This window comes from Oryx dammah, unplaced genomic scaffold (genome assembly GCF_014754425.2).
Source record: "Oryx dammah isolate SB20612 unplaced genomic scaffold, SCBI_Odam_1.1 HiC_scaffold_2, whole genome shotgun sequence".
Lineage (NCBI taxonomy): Eukaryota > Metazoa > Chordata > Mammalia > Artiodactyla > Bovidae > Oryx > Oryx dammah.
Genome location: NW_024070186.1, coordinates 99,171,875 through 99,196,041, shown reverse-complemented (window position 1 = coordinate 99,196,041; position 24,167 = coordinate 99,171,875). Strand labels below are relative to the sequence as shown.

Here is a 24,167-nt window from a genome sequence, read left to right as displayed (position 1 = left end):
TGTAATTTCTCCTTAGTCAAATTCTCCAAAAAGCAGAACTTCAAAAGGATGAATTCTCAGACTAATGAACTGAACTGTAATCCCTAACAAGCATAAAACTGTACATTGGAAAAAAAAAAAGAAAAAACCTTCTTTGGGTTTTTAACACCTTCTGTTAAGCCCCAGTAACAAATCCCAAAATATCCAGGTGACAAAAACACATAAAGACAATGATCTTAAACTAGGAACTGCTGCAGCTGTTTCAGAAAGACAAAAAGAACAGTTACTCTGTCAAATATTCTATCCTCTAAGAGAATGGAGTATTTAACAAAATAGTTAAGAAAATATAAAGGTGAAAGTGTTTTGCATCATTTTATATTATTTCAAACAACTATACAAAAATATGAAGACAACTATAATCATTCTTTAGAAATGAAAAGCTAGTATAGATAGTCTAAATTATTGAAAAGTTTCAAGCAGAAAATTTCTACCCAATTGTATATTTTTACCCTTCCTTCAAATAAACTGTACAATATAAGCCAACTGATTTAGCTTCCACTCATTCAAAACGTCATGATTTTGGATGCTATAAAGTTTCCTTTAAATTTTCAAAACGAAAAACAAGAACCCCTCAAATCAGCAGTAAATTAAGAAACTTCAGAAGAAATAAATAAACTGCTTAGGACAATGTTTAAACTACAAATTTAAACACGATATTATCAGCCATCTATTACAGTAATCAGTAAGTAAACCCCCTCAAAAACCTCCACTTATAGAATGTGTGGGACTTTTGTTTAAAAATAAAAAGCCATTTCTTGTAAACTGGCCTAGAAAGCTTCCCAAATAGTAAAAATTTATAGATTTTAACCAGTTACAGTCTCAAAAAATGTTTTTCTTAACCATTTGACAGAGTAAAGAAAAGAGAAGCTCTGGGAAACAGCTGTGTTTTGGTATGCTGATGCAGAAAAATGAGAGGAAATAAAATAGCTGGAATTTAAAAGAGCTGATAATAAATACCGATAGTAAGAGTTTGTATATGAATGATATGAACAACCTCAAAATAAATATACAAGCAAATAACTAGGTCACTGAATTTAAAAACATAACTAATAACCATTACCTTGCTTTCCAGTGTAATCTCCTTAACTGCTTCGGTTATTCCTGCAATACCTGTTTAAAATTCAGCAGAAAATAACTAAAATTAAGTTGTAAAGACCTTCAATTTACCTGATTTGAGCAATATAAAAACTTTTAACATTATCTAAATTCTCAAAGTTCTCTGAAATGAGAAAGCAATGTTAGCAGCACTTTTACAAATGAACTCTAATGGGAATAAATAATCACAAAGGTACTTCTCAAAATTAAATAACTTTTAAAATATCAGTTTACTATTTTACCATAAATTATCCTAGCCTATCTTTCCTCATTTAGTATCCTTCATTTATTTTATTTACTTGCCTTGCGTGAGCCTATCAGAATAAATATTCTCACAAAGTAAAGAGACTATAGGAGTCATATAATCTGCAATGAAATTTTCTCAGTAAGATAACAGTTATGTTAAATATGCTATTTGCTTTAGAGAACTAGGACATCCAAAGGAAGTAATATCACATCAGATTTATATGAGACTTTCTATTTTACTGCTTCTGTGTTTTATATAGTCCTCACAAACACTGTTTTGTAAGATAGTCACAGTGATGGTTTCTCCCTATAAAGAAATGAAGTCTCCAGAGAAAGAAACTTGTATAAATCTCAGTTACATGAAGAACCTGGGATTCAAATCCACACCTGCTCTTCGGTTCAATGCTCTGTCCACTGTTCCTCATTAAGCAGCTACCTTGGAAACCACGTATCTCAATGAAGGTGACATTAAGAAGATGGCAGGATCATAAGTCAGCTAAATAATATTTCTAATTCAAAATATCCATCAGTGTTTTCAAATGACTCAACCAGGATGGGAAACAGTAAAGAAAAATAAAAACAAAAAACCTAAACACAAAATATGCTTTGCTCTTTTGTTTATCTTCTGAAGCTTTGATCTATCTGTTCAATATATCCAAAGAGTCACTTTCAAATAGAAAATGTCAGTCACAATCCATAGCTTGAGCATAAAGCTTTTATATCAGAGTAATTTTTCTAGAAATTGTATCCCATAGTTTGATCAAACAGCAGTCTAAATGTTACTTCTGAAGGTTATTTTTAAATGTGCTTAACATTTAAATCAGTATACTTAAGAGTAAAGCAGATCACTCTCCATAATGTAGGTGAGCCTCATTCAATCAGCAGATGGTTAAGAAAAAGAGACTTAGTCTCTTAATAGACTTTTTTTCTTAAGAAAAAAAGACAGTTTCTAGAGGAATTAATTCTGCTTCCAGACTGGCCTCAGACTCTAGCTGTATGAACTGACCATTACCAGTCTTCAGACTGCTGGCCAGCCTGCCCTTTACATTTCAGAACTGCTAGCTTCCACAATCATGTAAGGACTTCCCTAATGGCTTAGTGGGTGAAGTATCTGTCTGCAAAGCAGGACACCCCAGTTTGATTCCTGGGTCAGGAAGATCCCCCGGAGAAGGGATAGGCTACCCACTCTAGTATTCTTGGGCTACCCTGGTGGCTCAGACCGTAAAGAATCCGCCTGCAATGTGGAGACCTGGTTCAATCCCTGGGTTGGGAAGATCCCCTGGAGGGATATCCAGCAACCCACTCCAGTATTCTGGCCTGGAGAATCCTCATGGACAGAGGAGCCTGGCAGGCTACAGTCCATGGGGTCTCAAAGAATTGGACACAACTGAGTGACTAAGGACAGCACAGTACAACCATTCCAACACCTGCTTATCTCTGTGATGAATACCTTTGTAAATATGCACCTGGATTCTGGGACAGGGATTAAGGAATACAACTAGACAACTGAGAGGCTCACTAACTTGACATCAGAAACAGAGTGCTGTAACCAGTGGCTCTACTGTCAACAGGCAATTTCTTACAGACCTGCCATCCACATCATCCAGTAATGAAGACAAAAACAGAAAACTGGAAACATTTTGGGAAGATGCAGGGGAAAAAACACAAAAAGTCTAACAGTACTATTCAGTTGAGGAAAGAGGATGATTCTGAAATTATTTTAAGTTGTTCTAACTGCTATTTTCTCTAGGCCTTGACATAACAATATTCAACTCATTAAGGAACAAGAAAGCTTCAAGGAACTCAGGTCCTGAATCTGTTTCTGAATCATTTAAGGAAACAGATGGCAGTGTCCTTTACTCAGAGCAGAGGAAAAACGAACTTAAAGAGGCACTTTTTCCTGTGCAGATTATTTAGCCCTCTGACTACTGCAATGAATCTCAACTGAGAGCAATAATTTTGCCTTCATAGTATATTTGGCAGTGTGTAGCGGCAAGTAGCACAGTACTATAAAATGTGGTACATTCCAAGGGCATTTTTTCCTAATTTGTTCTCCAGCTTCTTTTCAGGTAAAAATCTTCTGGTACAAAACTATGCCTTGTGTTGCTTTCTTTATTTTTTAAATCAAGGCTGTTATAAAAGGTTGCAAATGAGTTTAAAACAAATTAAACACATGCCATTCTATTCTCCTCTTACCTGTATTATGATAAGTATCTACCCATCCCCCATCGCCATCATCTTCTTCAATGATAGCTTCCAATTCATCTGAATATTCCATCTGTTTACACCGCTTGTAGCATGGAACTATAAATAAATGGCAAAGGCAGTTATTAGGATATATTCTGCTTCCTGTAAATCCACTTGTAAAAGAGAGTATTCCATAAAATATATTCCTACCACCAAAATATTAAGTGAATATTATATTTTATTTCTAATAAGAGTAATTGAGAGTTACACTCAATCCACAGACATATAATTATTTGATGGCACTTACCTTTCCCTAAATAGCTTTGTGAGAAGACAAGTAGAAAGGCTCTACTGAGAGTGTTCAAAGTATGCTCTACCTTTACGATCTGTGATCAGCAAGCCTGAAGTCAGAGATAACACTGTTCAACCTCAGGCTAATGAATATCATTTTAGTGACTTTACTCTCAGAACATGGAGGCACTACTTGTCATACTCAGAGGTGGTAGAGGCGACCTCTGGTTTACAATGTTAAAGTAACTTTCAACATGAGCTTCATAATTTGTATTTAAGCTCCAGCTATTAATAATAGATAAACCAGTGTAAAGTTCACTAATCTGCTAAACTTTACTCTCTTACACAAATTGGTGCCAAGTTCTTCATATAGCATATGAAGGTATTATTCATATAAGCCTAAAACTGAAAAATTATAAGGTAAAAACATTACAATGTGGGGTCAACAAAGTGCTATTAATCTCTTGATTTTTTTTTTTTAAAAACAAGCAAGATAGACATGATCAATCCCATAAAAAACTATACTGTAGGAGATAAAAAACTGATGTTTTGTACTTATTTTCCCTTTCCTATAATGAGTAGAACACAAATCAATGCATTGATATGTCATTAGACTGTAACAACCTTTTAATGTTGTTTTCAAATTAGCTTCATAACAACCTCATTAATTTCATAAATACTTGTTTCAAAAACACATTTGTGCCTACAGGTAATCTTTCAATGACAATGGATAATAAAACCTCTAGCTTTGAGACTTTGAATATGAAAGGTAGTATCAATTATACTTTCCATGAAAAACTTAGGTTTAAAAAAGACTGATATTAAGTAGCTGAAAAGACTGTAATTATGAAGTCTACTTAAAAGGTCCAACAAGGGTATCTTTTCACCTTGCTTATAGTTTCCTTTGTTGTGCAGAAGCTTTTAATTTTAATCAGGTCCCATTTGTTTATTTTTGCTTTTATTTCCAATATTCTGGGAGGTGGGTCATAGAGGATCCTGCTGTGATTTATGTCAGAGAGTGTTTTGCCTGTGTTCTCCTCTAGGAGTTTTATAGTTTCTGGTCTTATGTTTAGATCTTTCATCCATTTTGAGTTTTTGTGTATGGTGAAAAGACAGCCTTCAGAATGGGAGAAAATAATAGAAAATGAAGCAACTGACAAACAACTAATCTCAAAAATATACAAGCAACTACTGCAGCTCAATTCCAGAAAAATAAACGACCCAATCAAAAAATGGGCCGAAGAACTAAACAGACATTTCTCCAAAGATGACATACAGATGGCTAACAAACACATGAAAAGATGTTCAACATCACTCATTATCAGAGAAATGCAAATCAAAACCACAATGAGGTACCATTTCACGCCAGTCAGAATGGCTGCTATCCAAAAGTCTACAAGCAATAAATGCTGGACAGGGTGTGGAGAAAAGGGAACCCTCTTACACTGTTGGTGGGAATGCAGACTAATACAGCCACTATGGAGAACAGTGTGGAGATTCCTTAAAAAACTGGAAACAGAACTGCCTTATGACCCAGCAATCCCACTGCTGGGCATACACACCGAGGAAACCAGAACTGAAAGAGACACGTGTACCCCAATGTTCATCGCAGCACTGTTAATAATAGCCAGGACATGGAAGCAACCTAGATGTCCATCAGCAGATGAATGGATAAGAAAGTTGTGGTACATATACACAATGGAGTATTACTCAGCCATTAAAAAGAGTACATTTGAATCAGTTCTAATGAGGTGGATGAAACTAGAGCCGATTATACAGAGTGAAGTAAGCCAGAAAGAAAAACACCAATACGGTATACTAACACATATATATGGAATTTAGAAAGATGGTAACGATAACCCTGTATGTGAGACAGCAAGAGAAACAGATGTACAGAAAAAAAAAGGTCCAACAAGGGGACTTCCTTGGCAGTCCTGCTGATATGACTCTACACTTCCACTGGAGGCAGCATGGATTCAATCTCTGGCCAGGGAACTAAAATTCTGTATGTCACTGCGGACAGTGCAGCAAAAACAACAACAACAACAAAAAGCCCAATAAGAAGTCCAATTTTGCTTAGAGCCATTCTCATCATAAATCTACACTTTCTGACAAAAAGAAATAACAAAATGGAGATAAAATCAAGTAAGGAAAAAATAGTCTACCATAGAAAAAAAAACCTTTACCATAGGGAAAGGCTACCCACTCCAGTATTCTGGCCTGGAGAATTCCATGGACTGTCCATGAGGTCACAAAGAGCTGGACATGACTGAATGACTTTCACTTTCATATAACATTCAGAATTTCATTAAATTCCCAACATTCTGTCGGAGAGAAGCTAGAAGTACAGCTTTAAGCACAAATTACAATCAGTAAGGAGGAGGAACAAGATGGCAGAGTAGTAGGTGGACATGGAATACATCTCTCTCCACGGATACATCAGGAAAACACCTTCAGACACAGAAGTGCTTTTCTTCCAAGGAACAAAGGCCTTTTAATTTCATGGCTGCAGGCATCATCTGCAGTGATTTTGGAGCCATTTAGGCTGTCACAAATCAGCTGTTTCCCTCTCAGCCTTAAATGTTTCTCCTGTGACTCAGACGCCCCAATGTGGGGATCAGACCCCTGCTTCAGTTCCCCCACTCACTGACGGCAGAGGATGAAATGGTTGGATGGCATCACTGACTCAATGGACATGAGTAAACTTCGGGAGTTGGTGATGGACAGGGAGGCCTGGCATGTTGCAGTCCATTGGGTCGCAAAGAGTTGGACACGACCGAGCAACTGAACTGACTGACTGAAATGGAATGAGAATCACACAGTCCTTGCCACAGCCATACATACCCTACATGGCACGGTGGCTGGGAGCTGGAGTTTAGGGATTGTGGAGCAATCCCAGGATGAGGGCTGCTGTTGACTGTGGAGAGATGGATTGAGGGGATGTGAAGGAGGAGACTGTGGTCAGAAATGCTGAGGGAGGAAAGCTGGGCAGCCAAGGAAGCAAGGCAATACGGCTGAGTCATGTGTAGGGGGTAGAGCCATAACCATAATCTCTCTCCCTTGACACGCCAGCATCAGCAGCTGAACAACAAGAGGCTAGCCCATCAAATGCCTGATGCACTGAATTACAGAGTAGGACCCCACCCAAAGTGCCCCTTTAAGTGTCTGACGCGCTGACCTACAGAGTAGGATCCCAGGCAGGGGGCCCCTCTATGTGCCTGATGCGCCGAACAACAGAGAAGGACCCACACAAGGGAGCCCTGTAAGTGCCTGTACGGGCAGAGCTACTACAGAGAAAGACTGGCCAAATAGGCCTTCTGATCGCCAGCTACAAGAGGCTCAAAAACACTGATAGGGCCATAACTCCTGTGGCAGAGGTAGTCCGTGTCCTTGCACACTTGGCGCCGCGAGGGTACCCGCAAGCCAAGCAGCTGCGCTACCTTCATGCTCAACTCTCACTGGGGTAGAGCTGCCACAGGCAAAAAAAGTCTGTGTCTATGCACACAGGGTCTCTTAGGTTGTGTCGAACTCTCTGCGACCCCGTGGACTGTGGCCTGCCAGCCTTCTCTGTCAGGCATAGGAGTTCTCCAGGCAAGAATACTGGAACATATTTGCCTATGTTGCTTGCTGCTGCTAAGTCGCTTCAGTCATGTCCGACTTTGTGCGACCCCATAGATGACAGCCCACCAGGCTCCTCTGTCCCTGCGATTCTCCAGCAAGAATACTGGAGTGGGATGCCATTTCCTTCTTCAATATTGGCCAATACTATTTGCCAAACCCTTCTAGAGCACTATATTTCCTGCTGCCTGAGCCCCCAACTCCTCTGAGTATCTGGTGCTGCCAGAACCCCTGCAACTCAAGCAGCTGCACCACCTCCACACCTGACCCTCACAGAGGCAAACCCAGGTCCTCCAGGGCAGCCTTCAGGAGCAAACCCCAGTGGACAACCCATATCCAGAGGTGGAAATAAAACCATAATTGAAACCCAGGGGCAGTGTCACTAAAGGAAAAGACCCAAAACCCTCCTACCAGCTGTACAAGCTGCACATTAAATCCACACAATCAACTAGGCAGATTTTGAGTCTGCAGAATATAAAAAGGTCATTGAGAGCTCCCACAAAAAGAAAACGCACTAGTTCTGAAAGCTGTGGACAATGGAGGCAAGAACACGTAGAAGGACCAGATTAGAATCTGAGCTGCCCTCACAGCAGGTCCAGAGATCAGCACGGTGTTAGAGAGCATCCTAGGGAGGTGAGGTGAAAGTACTCTGACAGCAGTGACTCAAGAAATACATTTATTATTCTTATGTTTTGACTTGTTCTGTAGATTCTTCTGGATTTTTTTTTCCCCTCCCTCTATTGTAGTTGTCAATTTTATTGGCACTATGAAATCTAACTAAGCTTTTGAGCTTTTTTTCCCCTCAGTCACATTTTTTATTGCTGTTATAAACCTGTGCCTCTATATGGGGCTTTTGCAGTTAGGGGAGTTCTTTTTTAATTTTAATTTTTTAAACCTATTATTATTTTTCTACATTTATTCCTCCATTTGCTCTTCCCCTTGCAGTTAACCTTTAATAATATATAAATCTTCTTTATCTATCTCTATTTAACTTTGCATATCTATTCTTTCTCTTCCTTCTTTAGTTTCATTTGTTAGTTTTATTTTCATTGCTTTCTATCCTAATTGGCATCTGGCTGTAGTTTTGTTTTCCAGTTTGTGTTTTATAAAGTTTTGTTCTGGTAGATATAATTTTTGGTCCCCTTTGTTCACCAGGTCAACTTATTGTACTTTATTTTTGCTGGACTGTTTTGAATCTGCTTTTGGGTGTATATGTGCACATCCGGTCACACTTTTAATAGTCATTATAAACCTCTGCCTCTACATTGGGCCTTTGAAGTTTTGCGGAGTTTTCCTTTTCTTCCTTTTCTCTTTCTTCTTCTGTATTTTTTATTTCATAATTATAATTTTCTTAAACCTATTATACTTTTCTACTTTTCTTCCTTAGTTTGCCTTTCCTACTGTTCTTTTCCCCTTGCAGTTAATCTTCAATGTATATAAATCGTCTTCATCTACCTCTATTTAACACTGCATAGCTACTCTTTCTTTCCTCTCAACATATTTGTTACTATTATTTTCATTGCTTTATTCCCCAACTGGCACCTTGCTTTAGTTTTGTTTTCCAGTTTGTACTTTAGTTAGTGTTGTTCTTAACTGGTAAATATAACCTTTGATTCCCCGTGTTCGCTGGGTCAATCTATTGTACTTTATTTTGTTGGACTGTTTGGACTTTGCTCATGGGTGTATATATGTGTGTATATACCATTATTTAAAGTAGTATTTGCCTGATTTCATAATTGCCATTTGTCAGGGGGTCATCTTTGGTTTCTCATTTTGGATATTTGTTCTAATCTCACTTAATGCCTTAACAAACCACTTGTGGAATCTTCGTTCCTGGCCAGAGATCAAGTCCTGAGCCTTTGGAGTGGGAGCACTGACTCCAAGACCCTAGACCACCAGAGAACTAACCCTAGGGAGTATCAAATAGTGAGAACTCCCACAAAGGAAATCACCTCCAACCACCAGTAGTACCCTGTGCAGGACGCCTCATCTAAACAAACAAAACAAAAATACAGTCATCGGCAGACAGGATTATCACCTCACTCAGCCTTGAACATCAGAAGAATAACAAACATTCAGCACAAATCTCACCCTATAAGAAGCTTACACAAACCACTAGACCAACCTTAGAGGGTAGAAACCAAAAGGAAGAAGGAATTCAACCTTGAAGCATGGGAAAGAGAGACCTCAAACACAGTAAGTTAAAAAAAAAAAAAAACCAGCAGAGAAATGCTACACAAATGAAGGAACAAACCAGAAACACAGAAGTCCAAATAAATTAAGAGAAAATAGGCAAACTACCTGGAAAAGAATTCAGAATAATGACAGTAAGATGATCAAAAACCTTGGAAACAAAATGGAAAAAATGCAAGAATCAACTAACAAAGACCTAGAATTAAAGAAGAAACATACAGAGACAACACAATTACTGAAATTGAAAATACTCTACAAGCAATCAATAGCAGAATATCTGAAGCAGAAGAATGAATCAGTGAGCTGGAAGATAAAATGGTGGAAATAACTTTTGAAGGGCAAAATAAAATAGAAAGAATGAAAAGAATTGAGGACAGTCTCAGCGACCACTGGGACCATATCACATGTACGAACATTCGAATTACTGGGGTCCCAGAAGAAGAGAAAAAGAAAGGGTATGAGAAAATTTTTGAAGAAATTATAGTTGAAAATTTTCCCAACATGGAAAAGGAAATAGTCAATCAAGTCCAGGAGACATAAAGAATCCCATACAGGATAAACCCAAGGAGAAACACGCCAAGACACATACTAATCAAACTAACAAAGACTAAACACAAAGAAAGAATATTGAAAGCAGCAAGGGAGAAGCAACAAGTAATATACAAGGGAAACCCCATACGTTTAACAGCTGATCTTTCAGCAGAAACTGCAGGCCAGAAGGAATGGCAGGATATATTTAAAGTAATGAAAGGGGAAAATCTACAACCAAGATTACTGTACCTGGCAAGGATCTCATTCAAAATTGATGGAGAAATAAAAAGTTTTCAGACAAGCAGAAGTTAAGAGAACTCAGTACCAACAACCAGCTTTACAACAAATGTTAAATGGATTTATATAGTCAAGGAACACAAGAGAAGAAAAAAGATCTACAAGATCAACCCCAAACAATTAAGAAAATGGTAACAGGAACATACTATCAGTAATTATTTTAAATGTAAATGGATTAAATGCTCCAACCAAAAGACACAGACTGGCAGAATGGATACAAAAACAAGACCCATATGCAGGCTGTCTATAAGAAACCCACTTCAGTTACCAAGGGACATATATAGACTGAAAGTGAGAGAATGGAAAAATATATTCCATGCAAATGGGAAGTAAAAGAAAGCTGGAGTAGCAATCCTCATATCAGATAAAACAGACATTAAAATAAAGAGATAAGGAAGGACACTACATAATGATCAAGGGATCAATCCAAGGGGAAGACAGCAATTGTAAAAATCTATGCACCCAACACAGGAGCACCTCAATACATAAGACAAATACTAACAAACATAAAAGGAGAAATTGACAGTAACACAGTAATAGTAGTAGACTTTAACACCCCACTCACATCAATAGACAGATCATTAAACACAAAATTAATAAGGAAACACAAGTCTTAAATGATACATTAGAGGAGATGGACCTCATTGATATCTTCAGACATTCCATCCAAACGCAGAAGAATATACCTTCTTCTCAAGCGCACGTGGAACATTCTCCAGGATAGACCACATCTTGGGTCACAAATCACACCTCAGTAAATTCAAGAAAACTGAAATCGTATCAAGCATCTTCTCCGACCAGAATGCTATGAAACTAGATATCAATTACAAGAAAAAAAGTGTAAGAAACACAAACACATGGAGATTAAACAACACATTTCTAAATAACCAACAGGTTCCTGCAGAAATCAAAAGGGAAAACAGACAACCTAACTTTACACCTAAAACAACTGAAAACAAAAGAACAAAAAAACCCCCAAAATTAGTAGAAGGAAAGAAATCATAAAGATCCCAGCAGCAACAAATGACAAAGTAATGAAAGAAATAACAGTAAAGATTAATAAAACTAAAAGCTGGTTCTTTGAGAAGATAAACAAAACTGACAAACCTTTAGCCAGGCTCATCAAGAACAAAAGAGAGAAGAATCAAATCAGCAAAGTTAGAAATGAAAAAGGAGAAGTTACAGTAGACAATGCAGGAATATAAAGGATTATGAGAGACTATTATGAACAACTATATGGCAATAAAATGGATAACCTGGAAGAAATGAACAGGTTCTTAGAAAAGTTCAATCTTCCAAGACTGAACCAGCAAGAAATAGAAATTATGAACCCAATTGCAAGCACTGAAATTGAAGCTGTGATAAAAAAATCTCACAAAAAGACAAAAGCCCAGGACCAGACGGCTTCACAGGAAAATTTTATCAAACATTCAGAGACGAGCTAATGCCTGTCCTTCTAAAACTCTCTCAAAAAATTGCAGAGGAAGGAACATTTCCAAACTCACTCTACAGGGCCACCATCATCCTGACCCCAAAACCAGGCAAAGACAACACGAAAAAAGAAAACTACAGGCCGATATCACTGATGAACAGAGATACAAAAATCCTCAACAAAATTTTAGCAAACAATTCAGCAACACACTGAAAAACTCATACACCATGATCAAGTTGGGTTTATTCCAGGAACGCAAGGATTCTTCAATACACACAAATCAGTCAATGTGATACACCATATTAACAAACTGAAAAATAAAAACTATATGATCATCTCAATAGATGCAGAAAAAGCCTTTGACAAAATTCAGCACCCATTTATGATTAAAACTCTTCGAAAAATGGGCACAGAAGGAACCTACCTCAACACAGTAAAGGCCATATATGATAAGCCTACAACAAACATTATGCTCAATGGTGAGAAACTGAAAGCATTCCCCCTACGATTAGGAATGAGATAAGTGTCTACTTGCATTACTACTATTCAACATGGTTCTGGAATTCCTAGCTAAAGCAGTCAGAGAAGGAAAAGAAATAAAAGGAATCCTGATCAGAAAAGAAGTAAAGCTCTCACTGTTTGCAGATGACATTATACTATACATAGAAAACCCTAAAGATAGTATCAGAAAATTACTAGAGCTTATCAGTGAATTTAACAAAGTTGCAGGATACGAAATCAATAACACAGAAATCACTTGCATTTCTATATATCAGCATGAAAAATCAGAAGGAGAAATTAAGGAGTCAATCCCATTCACCATCGCAACAAAAAGAATTAAATATTTAGGAATAAATTTACCTAAGGAGACAAAAGAAATGTACATAGAAAATTATAAGATGCTGATGAAAACAAAGAACCCAATCAAAAAGTGGGAAAAAGACCTAAACAGACGTTTCTCCAAAGAAGACATACAGATGGCCAACAAGCACATGAAAAGATGCTGAACATCACTCATTATTAGAGAAAGCAAAACAAAACCACAATGAGCTATCTCCTCACACCAGTCAGAATGGCCATCATCAAAAAGTCTACAAACAATAAATGCTGGAGAGGGTGTGGAGAAAAGGGAATGCTCTTGCACTGTTGGTGAGAATGTAAACTGATACAGCTACTATGGAAGACAGTATGGAGATTCCTTAAAAAACTAGGAATAAAACCACCATGACCCAGCAATCCCACTCCTAGGCATATACTGAGGAAACCAGGGTTGAAAAAGACCGATGTACTCCATTGTTCGCTGCAGCACTATTTACAATAGCTAGAACATGGAAGCAACCTAGATGCCTATTGACAGATGAATGGATAAAGTTGTGGTACATATACACAATGGAATATTACTCAGCCATAAAAGGGAATGCATTTGAGTCAGTTCTGATGAGGTAGATGACCCTAGAAACTATTATACAGAGTACAGTGAGTCAGAAAGAGAAAAATAAATATCATATTCTAACACACATATACGGAATCTAGAAAAATTGTTCTGAAGAATTTATTTACAGGGCAACAATGGAGAAACAGACATAGAGAACAGACTTATGGACATGGGGAGAGGGGAGGAGAGGGTGAGATGTATGGAAAGAGTAACATGGAAACTTATATTACCATATGTAAAACAGACAGCCAATGGGAATTTGCTGTATGGCTCAGGAACTGAAACAGGGGCTCTGTATCAACCTAGAGGGGTGGGATGGGGAGGGAGGTTCAAAAGGGAGGGGATATATGTATACCTATGGCTGATTCATGTTGTGGTTTAACAGAAAACAACAAAATTCTGTAAAGCAATTCTCCTTCAATAAAAAAGTAAAAAAAAGTTTAGTAAGTACTAGGGTTTTTTTTTTTTCTTTTAAATATATATGCAACATAATTCTTACCATTTTTGGTGACCAAAAATTGTTTGCCTGATGGTAGGTAAGCCTTCACTTTCAATTCTTCCCCTGTAGCCCTTTAAAAAGAGTGAAAAGCACCAAAATACAAAAAATATTTTAAAAGGCAAAAACAGAATATATCACATGTTAATCTCAACACCACACAACCCACACCCCTGAGAAAACTATTTCAGGATTGCTTTGGGAAGGATCCAAAAAGTGATATATGTTGGGGCAATGAACAGCATAGCAATAATATAAGTGAAATGTATTTAAGGGAAATGTACTAAGAGACTGCAGACAGACCAAGAGAATTTAGATTAAATTAAAAAAAGAATAATATGGAACTATATTAAACAACTATTATGTCTTCCTTGAAACAAAAATAATCTGAACCAGATTTTTAAAGTAGGGCTGATTGAAAGACCAAGAGGAGGCAGAAAAATAGCTGCATGATATTGCATAACAAAGTAGGTAGTTGACAAGATTCACATTCATACTGCTGTATTAAAACTGGCACTCAGAGATAAGATGCTTTGAATCACCAGATGATAATGCTGAGAATGATAACGACAGAAATAAACAATAAAACCTTTTATTGAGTGCTTCCTGGTAGCTCAGTTGATAAAGAATTTGTCTTTTGCAGTGCAAAAGACCCAGGTTTGATTCCTGGGTAGGAAGATCCCCTGGAGAATGAAATGGCAACCCACTCCACCATCCTTGCCTGGAAAACCCCATGGACAGAGGAGTCTGGTGGGCTGCAGTTCATGGGGTTGCAAATAGTCCAGCAGGACTGAGCAACTAACACTTTCACTTTATTTCTATTAAGTACAGGATCTAGAACTCCAACATGTATTATTTTCATATAATCCCCAGAAATCTAATTAATGAATAATATTAATAGCCCCAGTTTATACGTTAAACAAAAGCTTAAAGAAGTCACATTGCCCACAGTCACAAAACCAGAAGGTATAAACAAGGAGCAAGTCAAGTTACTCTGGGGCTCCTGCTCTTGAATACTGCACCCTCTGTGGGTCAGAGCCAGGTATAACATCTCTGATTTGGGGGTCTACTCTGGAATATCTCACTAAGAAATTTCTTCAAAGATTATTCTGAGTTGACTCTTACTAGAACTGGTCAGAGCTGGGGTGGCATGTGGTATCTCTCACAAATATAAATGATTTGGAGTTCTATTGCCTTAAGCTTCCATCTAAACTTCAAATCATAGATTTGAGCCTAAGATAAAGCCAGGAAATGCCCCCAAACCATCTGTCAGGCTTCTAGGATTTTTTAGACCATTCCAAAGTGTCAAACTCAACAATGAAATGGTAATGCCTGAAGTTCTGAGGGAAGATGATATAATACAGTTATGATGGCACATGTAAACATGAACATATAGCACAGAAGTGGTCTGCTTCTAGCACAGATTTAAAATTGTTCCTCTAGCCCCAAGAGTTCAGTCAAAAGCATAAACACTGGAGTGTGATATAACTGCGTTCTAAGTTACAATAAAATTATTCCAACCATCATAATTCACGAAGTGGGAACTATAAATACTATCTGCTAAACGATGATTCTGTCCATGGATATCAACCCTTAAAACAATACTATAAATCATATAATTAGACAACTAAGGACTACAACAACCAAATCTGAATAAATAAAATGTCTGTCTATCACAGATGTATTGAAGAAAATCCTTTAGTTCTTTTCCTACAAAATGACTTATTATTTTAAATGTTATACACCTATTTGACTTGAAATATATATTGATATACTGTAGATCAGAATGTAGCTAAATACAGTTTTAACAATTTAGAAGATGGGAAAAAGTCTAAATCTGAGAGCTTCTATGATATGAACTCAATTTAAAATATGGAACAGAAATATACACAAGAAAGACAAGATAAAAGTAAATGAACCTGACATTTCAGACTTTCTTTGGTACACAGGAAACAATTTTCGAGAAGAACTATTTTGGATGTGTTAAAATATAAAAATTAAAGGTAACAGAATAGGCCACAGATGAAAGAGTTCCAACTGTGATTTTAAATAGTTTACTTAAGCTCTTTAGAAAACATTATCAATTAGAACCTTGTTAATCCTAAAATCCCTGCTCCCCAATCAAAACTCTACCTTTCAACTACAACTGAAAAAGTGTCACTGGGAAAAAAAGGATGTAACAAGTGGAACCGCTCATATCCAAACAAGATAATAATTCCAAACAATTCTAGCCTAAATAAAATAATGTGCCAGTATTGGGATCACTTTTTCAGCTACTGCCAGGTAGCTTTATCATAAGCTCTCAAAGTAATGAAACTAAATTTATTATTATTCAGATATTTTAAAGATACATTATGAAAACTGCTAAGCTGCTTAAATTACTTTATAATGAAAAGAAAAGTTAATGAGAAAAATAAAAATTAGAAAAGTTTGCTACAGGTAGATTTCCAATCAAGCCTTTATTTGGTATCATGAATCTCTCAACTTTTGAGCTAAAATTCCTAAAATTGGGGAGAAACTTTTGAACCTCAGAGAAATTCTTATGGTAAAGAAACATGACATTCTGAAAAATTCTGTATCTATTTATGTCATAAAAAATTCAATACTTTTTAATCTGAAAAATAAGCTAATCAAAATTATTAAATTTTTGAAAATATTTTTTAAAGACCTACCACAAGAACTGACTTAAACACTGTAAAGAAAGGGAATACTGGCAAAGGAAGGCACTGATCTCAAAAATGTCCATCTTTTGTGTTAGCACAGCAGAACAAAACAGGTGTAACATTCAATTTTTCTTTATTTCACTGAGTAATACCGGGAAACTATTTAAACAAGCAATCTATAAGAGGAAAATTAAACTGGTTATTCTAGTTTTGCCATAATCATGAAGTCATACCTTATATGAACTTTGTGTTCCTCAATCAAGAGTACTTACCATTGCCATGTTGGACAGTGGTGGACCAAGTGATCTCCAGCTGCCACAAACTATTCAAGATTTAGAAGAAATATGAAAAAAAGGGAAAAAGAAAAATTAACATCACTGAATGTAAGGTGGCAGAATACCAAAGGGATCATCTTGTGTAATCTTGATACAAAATAGTCAATTAAAATGCAAACAGCACCAACTTGCTCTACAGCCTGAAAATTTATTTTTGAATATGTATTAAAACTACAAATTTTAACACTCAAAAAAGTCCAAATTGATTTTAGTAGAGAAAATATTGAGTGCTACTAATTTTTTATTCAATTTTGATCACTAGATGAGATAATGCCAAAAGCATACAGTATCATGAAATGAATAAAAGTAACATAGCAGTATTCTAAAACACCAAAACCACTTTATGGATGAATAAAATGAAGAGAGATTCTTGCTAACAGTTGAAAACTCAATGAAAATCTTTGAAAAAATTACTAAATAAACACAGTTCTATGATGTAAGAATAGTTTATTACTTCATAGGGTACAGTTTTTCTTCCTCATTTTTTAAAAAAATTTAAGTAACATAATTTTGAAAGCTTTTTCACACTGTTAAAGCAATCATTAATAAAAGAGAGAAATATACTGCCAACCAATGGGGAAAAATTAGAAGCTTTTGGATTGAATTGGAAAACAATAAGATAATTAAGAAATTGAATCCTCCTAACAAATCTTGGGACTTTCTGGTCAGGCTGAATATTGTACAAGTTTTTGTTTTTCTTTAAAAATTCAAAAGAGATTTAGGAAGAAATAGTTTAACCTTCTGAAAATTTCCATTATAAGTGAGCATGGACTGATCTTAATTGCAAGACAGAAATTCTGCTTATTCTTAAAAGCAGAAAATGAGTCTGTTAAGCATATCTGCAGTGTCCTGACTCAAGCAATACGCACACTTTCCCCACTCTATTTCACAACAGCTCTAACTTAAAATTATGTAGTTTTCATATGTTTATTACATAGCAAAAAAATTACATTATCTTTAATCTTCTAATGCCTTTCTGAGAGAAGTATTTATATATGTGATATCCTATTTTAATTTGAGAGTAAAACTCTTAAGAATTCTGAGTTAACTTCTAAGAAGACAGATTAACAAGATTTAACAACATACTCCCAACAGCAACTTTACAAAATGTTTTTATTCTTTTATTTAAAGAATTTCTTGACTATTTAAAGTGATTAGGTAAAGACAAAAACCCAAATGAAAGCAATACTTTCTTTCCCAAGTTTTATACATTTTGGGTCCCTGCAACCAGATGCTACTTAACAACTCTGTGGTTATCAGGAATTAATTCATCACTAACACAAAAGTATTAACAAAATGCAAGCAAAACAAAGAATTAAAAAATTTTAAATTCTTTAATGGCATTGCTTTGAGGTCACAAGACTCTGGTATTTATTTACTAGCACCTCTGGTGACACTACTGAAAAAATAAAAACACTGTAAGATACAGAAAACTATAAAACATAGCATCGCAATGATACTTAGTATATGGTATCTCTTGCTCTCATTAGCAGTGGCCATTATTTTTATTACGTGCTTCCTATGTTCAAATGAAAGATTCAAATTTCTGAATTCTCAGAACTGCTTACTCTTAGTGACTAAACACTGGATAACTCTAACAAGATGGAATTAATGTTAACATTCTGATAAACAGCTTTATTCTTCAAGCTATTCTTTATTACTAGTACTCTACTTAAGCCATATACATGTTGTACATTGAAGTATTTTTAGTCCAAAAAGTACCATATTAATGCTTGTCCCTTGTTTTAAAAACAATACTTCCACATCTCTCAATGAAAACAAAAAGACAGCTAAATGCTGACAGACAGAAGCCAAGAAACAGTAAGAGAAAACAACTGAACAGATCAAATCAGTATAGCATTCCATCAAACCAGTCAATCCTAAATGAAATCAATCCTGAATATTCTTTGGAAGGACTGATGCTGAAACTCCAGTACTCTGGCCACCTGAGCAAAGAGCTGACTCATTGAAAAAGACCCCAATGTTGGGAAAGATTGAAGGGAGGAAGTGAAGGGGGCGGCAGAGAATGAGATGGTTAGGTAACATCATTGACTCAATGGACATGAGTTTGAGCAAACTCTAGGAGACAGTAAAGGACAGGGAAGCCTGGAATGCTGCAGTTTATGGAGTCACAAAGAGTCGGACACGACTTAGCAACTGAACAACAACAAAGCATTTTATGTCTTCTGATCTTCTTCCTCTAGGCTCATTCTAAACTAAATCCTATAATTGTGCTCTATTCTCAATCCAGGATTATGTGGTTGGTACCCAACTGAGCTAGTTTTTGCTGTGCATTTGTTTAAAAAGGGGGAAATTTATAACTCACTTCATGATACAACTAAGTACATTGTAGGATTAGTAGCTGTTTTAAAACAGCTTAATTCTATTCAATGACCACAGGCTTGCATCTCTAACTCCAGCTATCCATCACTGTCACTTTGATCAATGTCACTTTCACACAGAGGAGATAAAGCTGAAAAATACAAGAAAAACAGCATACATTCATCTCTGCTCTTTATTTTAGATGGTGAGTTTTAAGACTCATGTCTAAATTATACCTGGCAAGAACATTAATACTATCCTTAAGCTCAAAACTTAAGTTTTACCTGGCATTCAAGGTATTAAACTTATGATATCTAAGGCAGGCAGGTCCTTTAGAGAATGTCAAGCCAAAACTCCTCATCTTAAAATAAGGAAACATGAGGCCTGTGCCTAGATAGCTTGATTTGTCCAAGTCAGAATAGGAGAAATAAGAGAAATGGGTCTAGAAGGCAAGTTTTCCAGGTTTTGTCAGTACCGCTATGTGTCTTCCCTAAAAATAAAGACAATTTTAGATAAAACTGTCGGTTCAGCACACCATTCTTTGAACTTAAAAGGATTTGGAACTGAAGAGATTACATCACAATTGAAAACTGAAAAATCAGTTAATTCTTTGACTTCAGGTCTTGGAATTTACAACATGATCATGTAACATGGCTCATTTCAAAATGTTTCTTTCAAAACAGTGAGTTAAAGTTCCATTGTCAATGACTGGTACTTTTAATGAGAGCTGAAGGTGAAGCTTAAATTATTTGCCATTCATCAACAATAAAAAATAAATGTGATATAACTGTAACTACTCATTAAACTGGAGTCCAAAAGGATTTTTAGACCAGAATTTATTTCTCTGAAGACAACAAAATAAATTATCTAAAGAAAAAGGAAAACTTTTATTATATAGGCTTGATGAACAAGCAAAATGATTCCTCAAAACATAATTCTATGTTAAAAGTTCAATAAAACACAATTGTTCTATAAAAGATCCATGAGTTTTAGCATTAAGCAGATATTGTTTGGCTAGTAGAACAAGTGAAAAGAATGGTGAAAAAAATCAGTGTTAAGTATGTAGCAATAAAATATGTAAGCTGAATACTGATAGAAAACTTAATATCCAAGCATCAAACCAAAGTTTCTAAATGGAAAGCCATGAATACTTATGTCTGGGGTAGAAAGAATCACAACAAATATCAGAATCCAATGCACAGCTTAATATAATACAAATACGATTGAAGGATAAATGACTACAGGAGTCTTTTCCATTTCTTCTCCCACCCTCATTTTTAAATAAAGAGGAACTATAGAAAAATATAAGAAGTGACAAACTGGGAGGGAAGTTAGTTACATTTTCTTTTATGGGAAGTAGAAATCCTTACAAGATTGCTAATACAGTCAACAGGATCTAATTTTACTCAAGATTAAATTTCAAGATGTTTTCTTATAAAGCAAAAAAGTCACCCAGTTTCCTCTAACTGTAGAATATAACAGCTTTATAATATTTTCAATACTCACCTCTTCTGGGGTGATAACTCCTGTTTCCTTAAACTTTGATTCCTAAAGAGAGTAAAAAGAATAACAGTATTACACTCTCTCTCATTTTCAATTGAACAAACATTTGTGGGCAACTATTTGCCTGCCACCCATCTAGGTAATGGAATGACAAAAAAAGAATCTGTCTCTGGTACCTGACCTCAGGATTATGTAGCAGAGGAAACGGACATGAAAATAATTAAAATACAATGGGATCAATGCTACATTAGAGCAAAGCTCTTTGGAAAAACATTCAAAGGTTTATACAAACACTAAATATCAAAATAATTTTGTAAAATGACCAAATATCATTATTTTACAAGACAGTAAAAATATCTTAAGATGTTTAGACATCTTACAATTCAATGTCTCACTGAAATCGAGTAATATTAGAAACCCAATCTAGAAGTCCTAAACCATTTAATATTTTCCCATTATTCTCATCTCCATCAAGATAGTATACACTATACTCTCCCTAAAGCAAGGATGTTACTTAACAAATTTTTCTAAAGTTTAAGTTTTACATAAGATTTTATGGTAGAAATCTACAAAAATGAAGATCCATTTATGAACATTACTGATTCAACAAATACCAAATAATATATACTAAGCACTATTTGATTAATAGGGACATAGAGTGAATAAAATAGACCAAATGCATCCTTGTCTTCGTAAGAAGTTTAAACTCTAGTGCAGGGAGAAGAGCCAAATGGTAATCAATACCAGGAAGAAAAATAAGGCAGAGAGAATACTAGTGGGGGTGGAAAGAGAGAGATGGTTATTTCAAATGGGATGGTGAGGGAACAAAGACTTCAGGGCTGGGTGACTGTACAGTAGAGACCTTAAGAAAAGGAAACAGCCAAATGTTGGAAGAGCATTTCAGAGCAAATGCAAAACGCAAGGCAAGAGAGTTCTTGTTTTTGTTTTTTTTTTGGGGGGGGGGGGGAGCTCTTGATAGATAATATAGAGGTTAGACTGGCTTTTAAGCAAAAGTGACCAAGAGGTTTTGCTTAAAAACCAGTAGTAGGTGAGATAGGACCCTTTATCAAACCAGTATAGGCGTCCCTGGCAGCTCAGTGTTAAAAGAATCTGCCTGCCAATGCAGGAGACTCCAGTTCAATCCCTAGGTCAGCAAGACTGCCTGTAGTAGAAAATGGCAACCCACTCCAGTATTCCTGCCTGGGAAATCCCACAGACAGAAGAGCCTGGTGGGCTACATACAGGCCATGGGGTCGAAAAACCATCAGAAGCAACTTTCCGACTAAACAAAAACCACAAAACAAGTATAGGCTTGAAGATCCCTGTAAGGACTTTGGCTTTCACTACACATATGCCTTTCAAACCACGATTTTTCTTAACTTTTACTTCCTAAGAGAAATCATTCTTTCTTTCCCAGGAATTTAGTTTTTTTCTCCTTGCCTTCCCATGTCTAGTAGGCAACTATCAATACAAGAATTAGTTTTGTAAACAGGGAAGTTTGCACAGGGAAAAACAAGAAGAGGGTCATTAATTCTTTTTTCCTTATTACTAAAACTACATACTAAGAAGCTAAGACATTTTTTCAGTTTGGTGAACAAGCAGAACGCTTCCTAAAAACATAATCTTTTGTTAAATACAACTAGTCAATAAAATAGCAGTTTTCATAATTAAGAGGTCTTTTTCTCTTGCTCCTCTCTCCCTGAAACTAAACAATTTTAATAAGCATGTATTATTTAAATGCTGTATGCCTAGTTAGACATGTTTCTGAAGAGATGGCATAATATGCATAAGAATCACTTGATTTAAATGTCAATCATTTTCGATTTCAATAGACTGAATAATCTTAATTAGGATGGGCTTCACACTAAACAAATATAGGCATAGCAAGTGTTGGAGTTCTCATTTATAAATTTTTTTTTAAACTTGGCCCAACAAGGTATAATTTTAAATAATTCTTAAAAATAAGTGTTTAGAAACATAGGATTAACATTTCCCATTGTCCTGAAAAGGGAGTAAAGTAAAATTTTAAAATACCAGAGTAACTACTTGAATAAAGAGGAACCATTTCCAAGGGTATTTCATCCCCACGCTAAGAAATGTAAAATTTTAATTGAAAACTTACAGAAAAAAACACTTAAGCAAGAAATCCTTATTCATTTATTTTTCATCATTGCTCACTTTTCAGAAAAGAAAAATAAAGTTACAATAACAACAAAAAAATTACCCTGAGTTATAAAAGAAAAACTCGAATGCACTTCGAGAAATTTATCTTTGAAAATAAGAAATCACTCACCGGTTTAATAGGTAATATGTCACAATTTTTACTTTTAAAACGCTGTTATTGCCAATGTAAAATAAAATTATGTATTTAGAATGGTCAGGCTGCTCACGTCCAAGATGAACTAGTTTCAGCTATTTTAAAACCTGAAAAAGGGGGGCCTTGCCTGTAAACTGGGTTCAGTGGTACTGAAAAAAAAATGCTGCAAATTTCACCGTGTCTTTTGAAGTCTAACAAAGCTGCGACCTCATTCACAACTATTTCAAACCCCGAAAGTGACATGTCATTTCAGTATCAAACACTGATTTAAGATAAGCAATAATCCTTTTAAAAGTTCAAAAGATTTCCGATGTTAAAATTTAACGTTCTCAAACCCAGCTGGCTGCGGACCACCTTCCAACCCAAGGTACCTAGAGGAGCTGAGTTCCGACGGGAGTAGACAAGAGTACAGACGCACAGAGCGTCGCTCCGAAAACAGAATCACCGCGGTAGGGGGCTGCACCTTTTCCCGCGTACCACCCTCACCAGCTGGCTACACCGCGCCCCGCCGGACACCACAGTGACACCCCGGCGCCAGGTCCTCGGTCCCTGCAGAGCCAAGCGTGTGCCTGCCAGCCCCTCGCACGGCCGGCTTACCTTGAGGACCGGGGTCAGGTACTCAGCCACTTCCAGTGCCTTTCCCTTCACCGTGTTAATCACATTCTGCATCCTGGGGCCGGAGGGGCGGCCGGCCCCGCGAAGGAGTGGAAAGGGCAGCAGGGGCAGGAACGAGAGTCAGAAAATGTCCCCGCTGCCGCCGACGCGCCTCAGCACCCGGCCCGCGGCACCCGAGGGGACGGGTCGCGACGGGACGGACGGGACGAGGGGGAGGGGCGGCCGGCGCGGCGCGCGAGGGCAGGGCGCGCGCTCCTCTCGCCCCCGGCAGCGCGCCACAGGCCCGGCCCGGCTATCCCCCGGCCGCGAGGGAGGGCGACGGGGCCGAGTTGGCGGGGAGAAGCGGGCGCACGCGCACCCCTCGCCCTCTGGGGAGCTGTCTTCACCAAGCTTCACTCGCGCCCCTTCCGGCTTCCCCTTTTTCCTCTCACTCTCTCGCCGTAGCTCAGCCGCCACCTGGGCCTCACGTGACACAGGACTCTTCCCGACACGTGACGCGAGAAAGGCCGCGCTGGGGCGGGATCGGGTCGCTTCTCCCCTCCCTCCGGAAGC

The 24,167-nt window shown here is 37.0% G+C and overlaps 1 protein-coding gene across 1 annotated transcript in view; it reads right to left on the bottom strand.

Annotated features, from left to right (window-relative positions):
* ATG3 (autophagy related 3) overlaps positions 1–24,164 on the bottom strand; it is a 33,740-nt gene extending 9,576 nt beyond the window's left edge. The window contains exons 1-6 of the mRNA XM_040224647.1: positions 23,598–24,164; positions 20,687–20,728; positions 16,796–16,845; positions 13,864–13,934; positions 3,577–3,684; positions 1,100–1,149 (exon numbers count right to left, since the gene is read on the bottom strand). Coding sequence (XP_040080581.1) covers positions 1,100–1,149; positions 3,577–3,684; positions 13,864–13,934; positions 16,796–16,845; positions 20,687–20,728; positions 23,598–23,669 — 393 coding nt within the window. The 5' untranslated portion in view covers positions 23,670–24,164. The remainder of the gene's footprint in view (positions 1–1,099; positions 1,150–3,576; positions 3,685–13,863; positions 13,935–16,795; positions 16,846–20,686; positions 20,729–23,597) is intronic.
* Between the last annotated feature and the right edge of the window lie 3 nt (positions 24,165–24,167).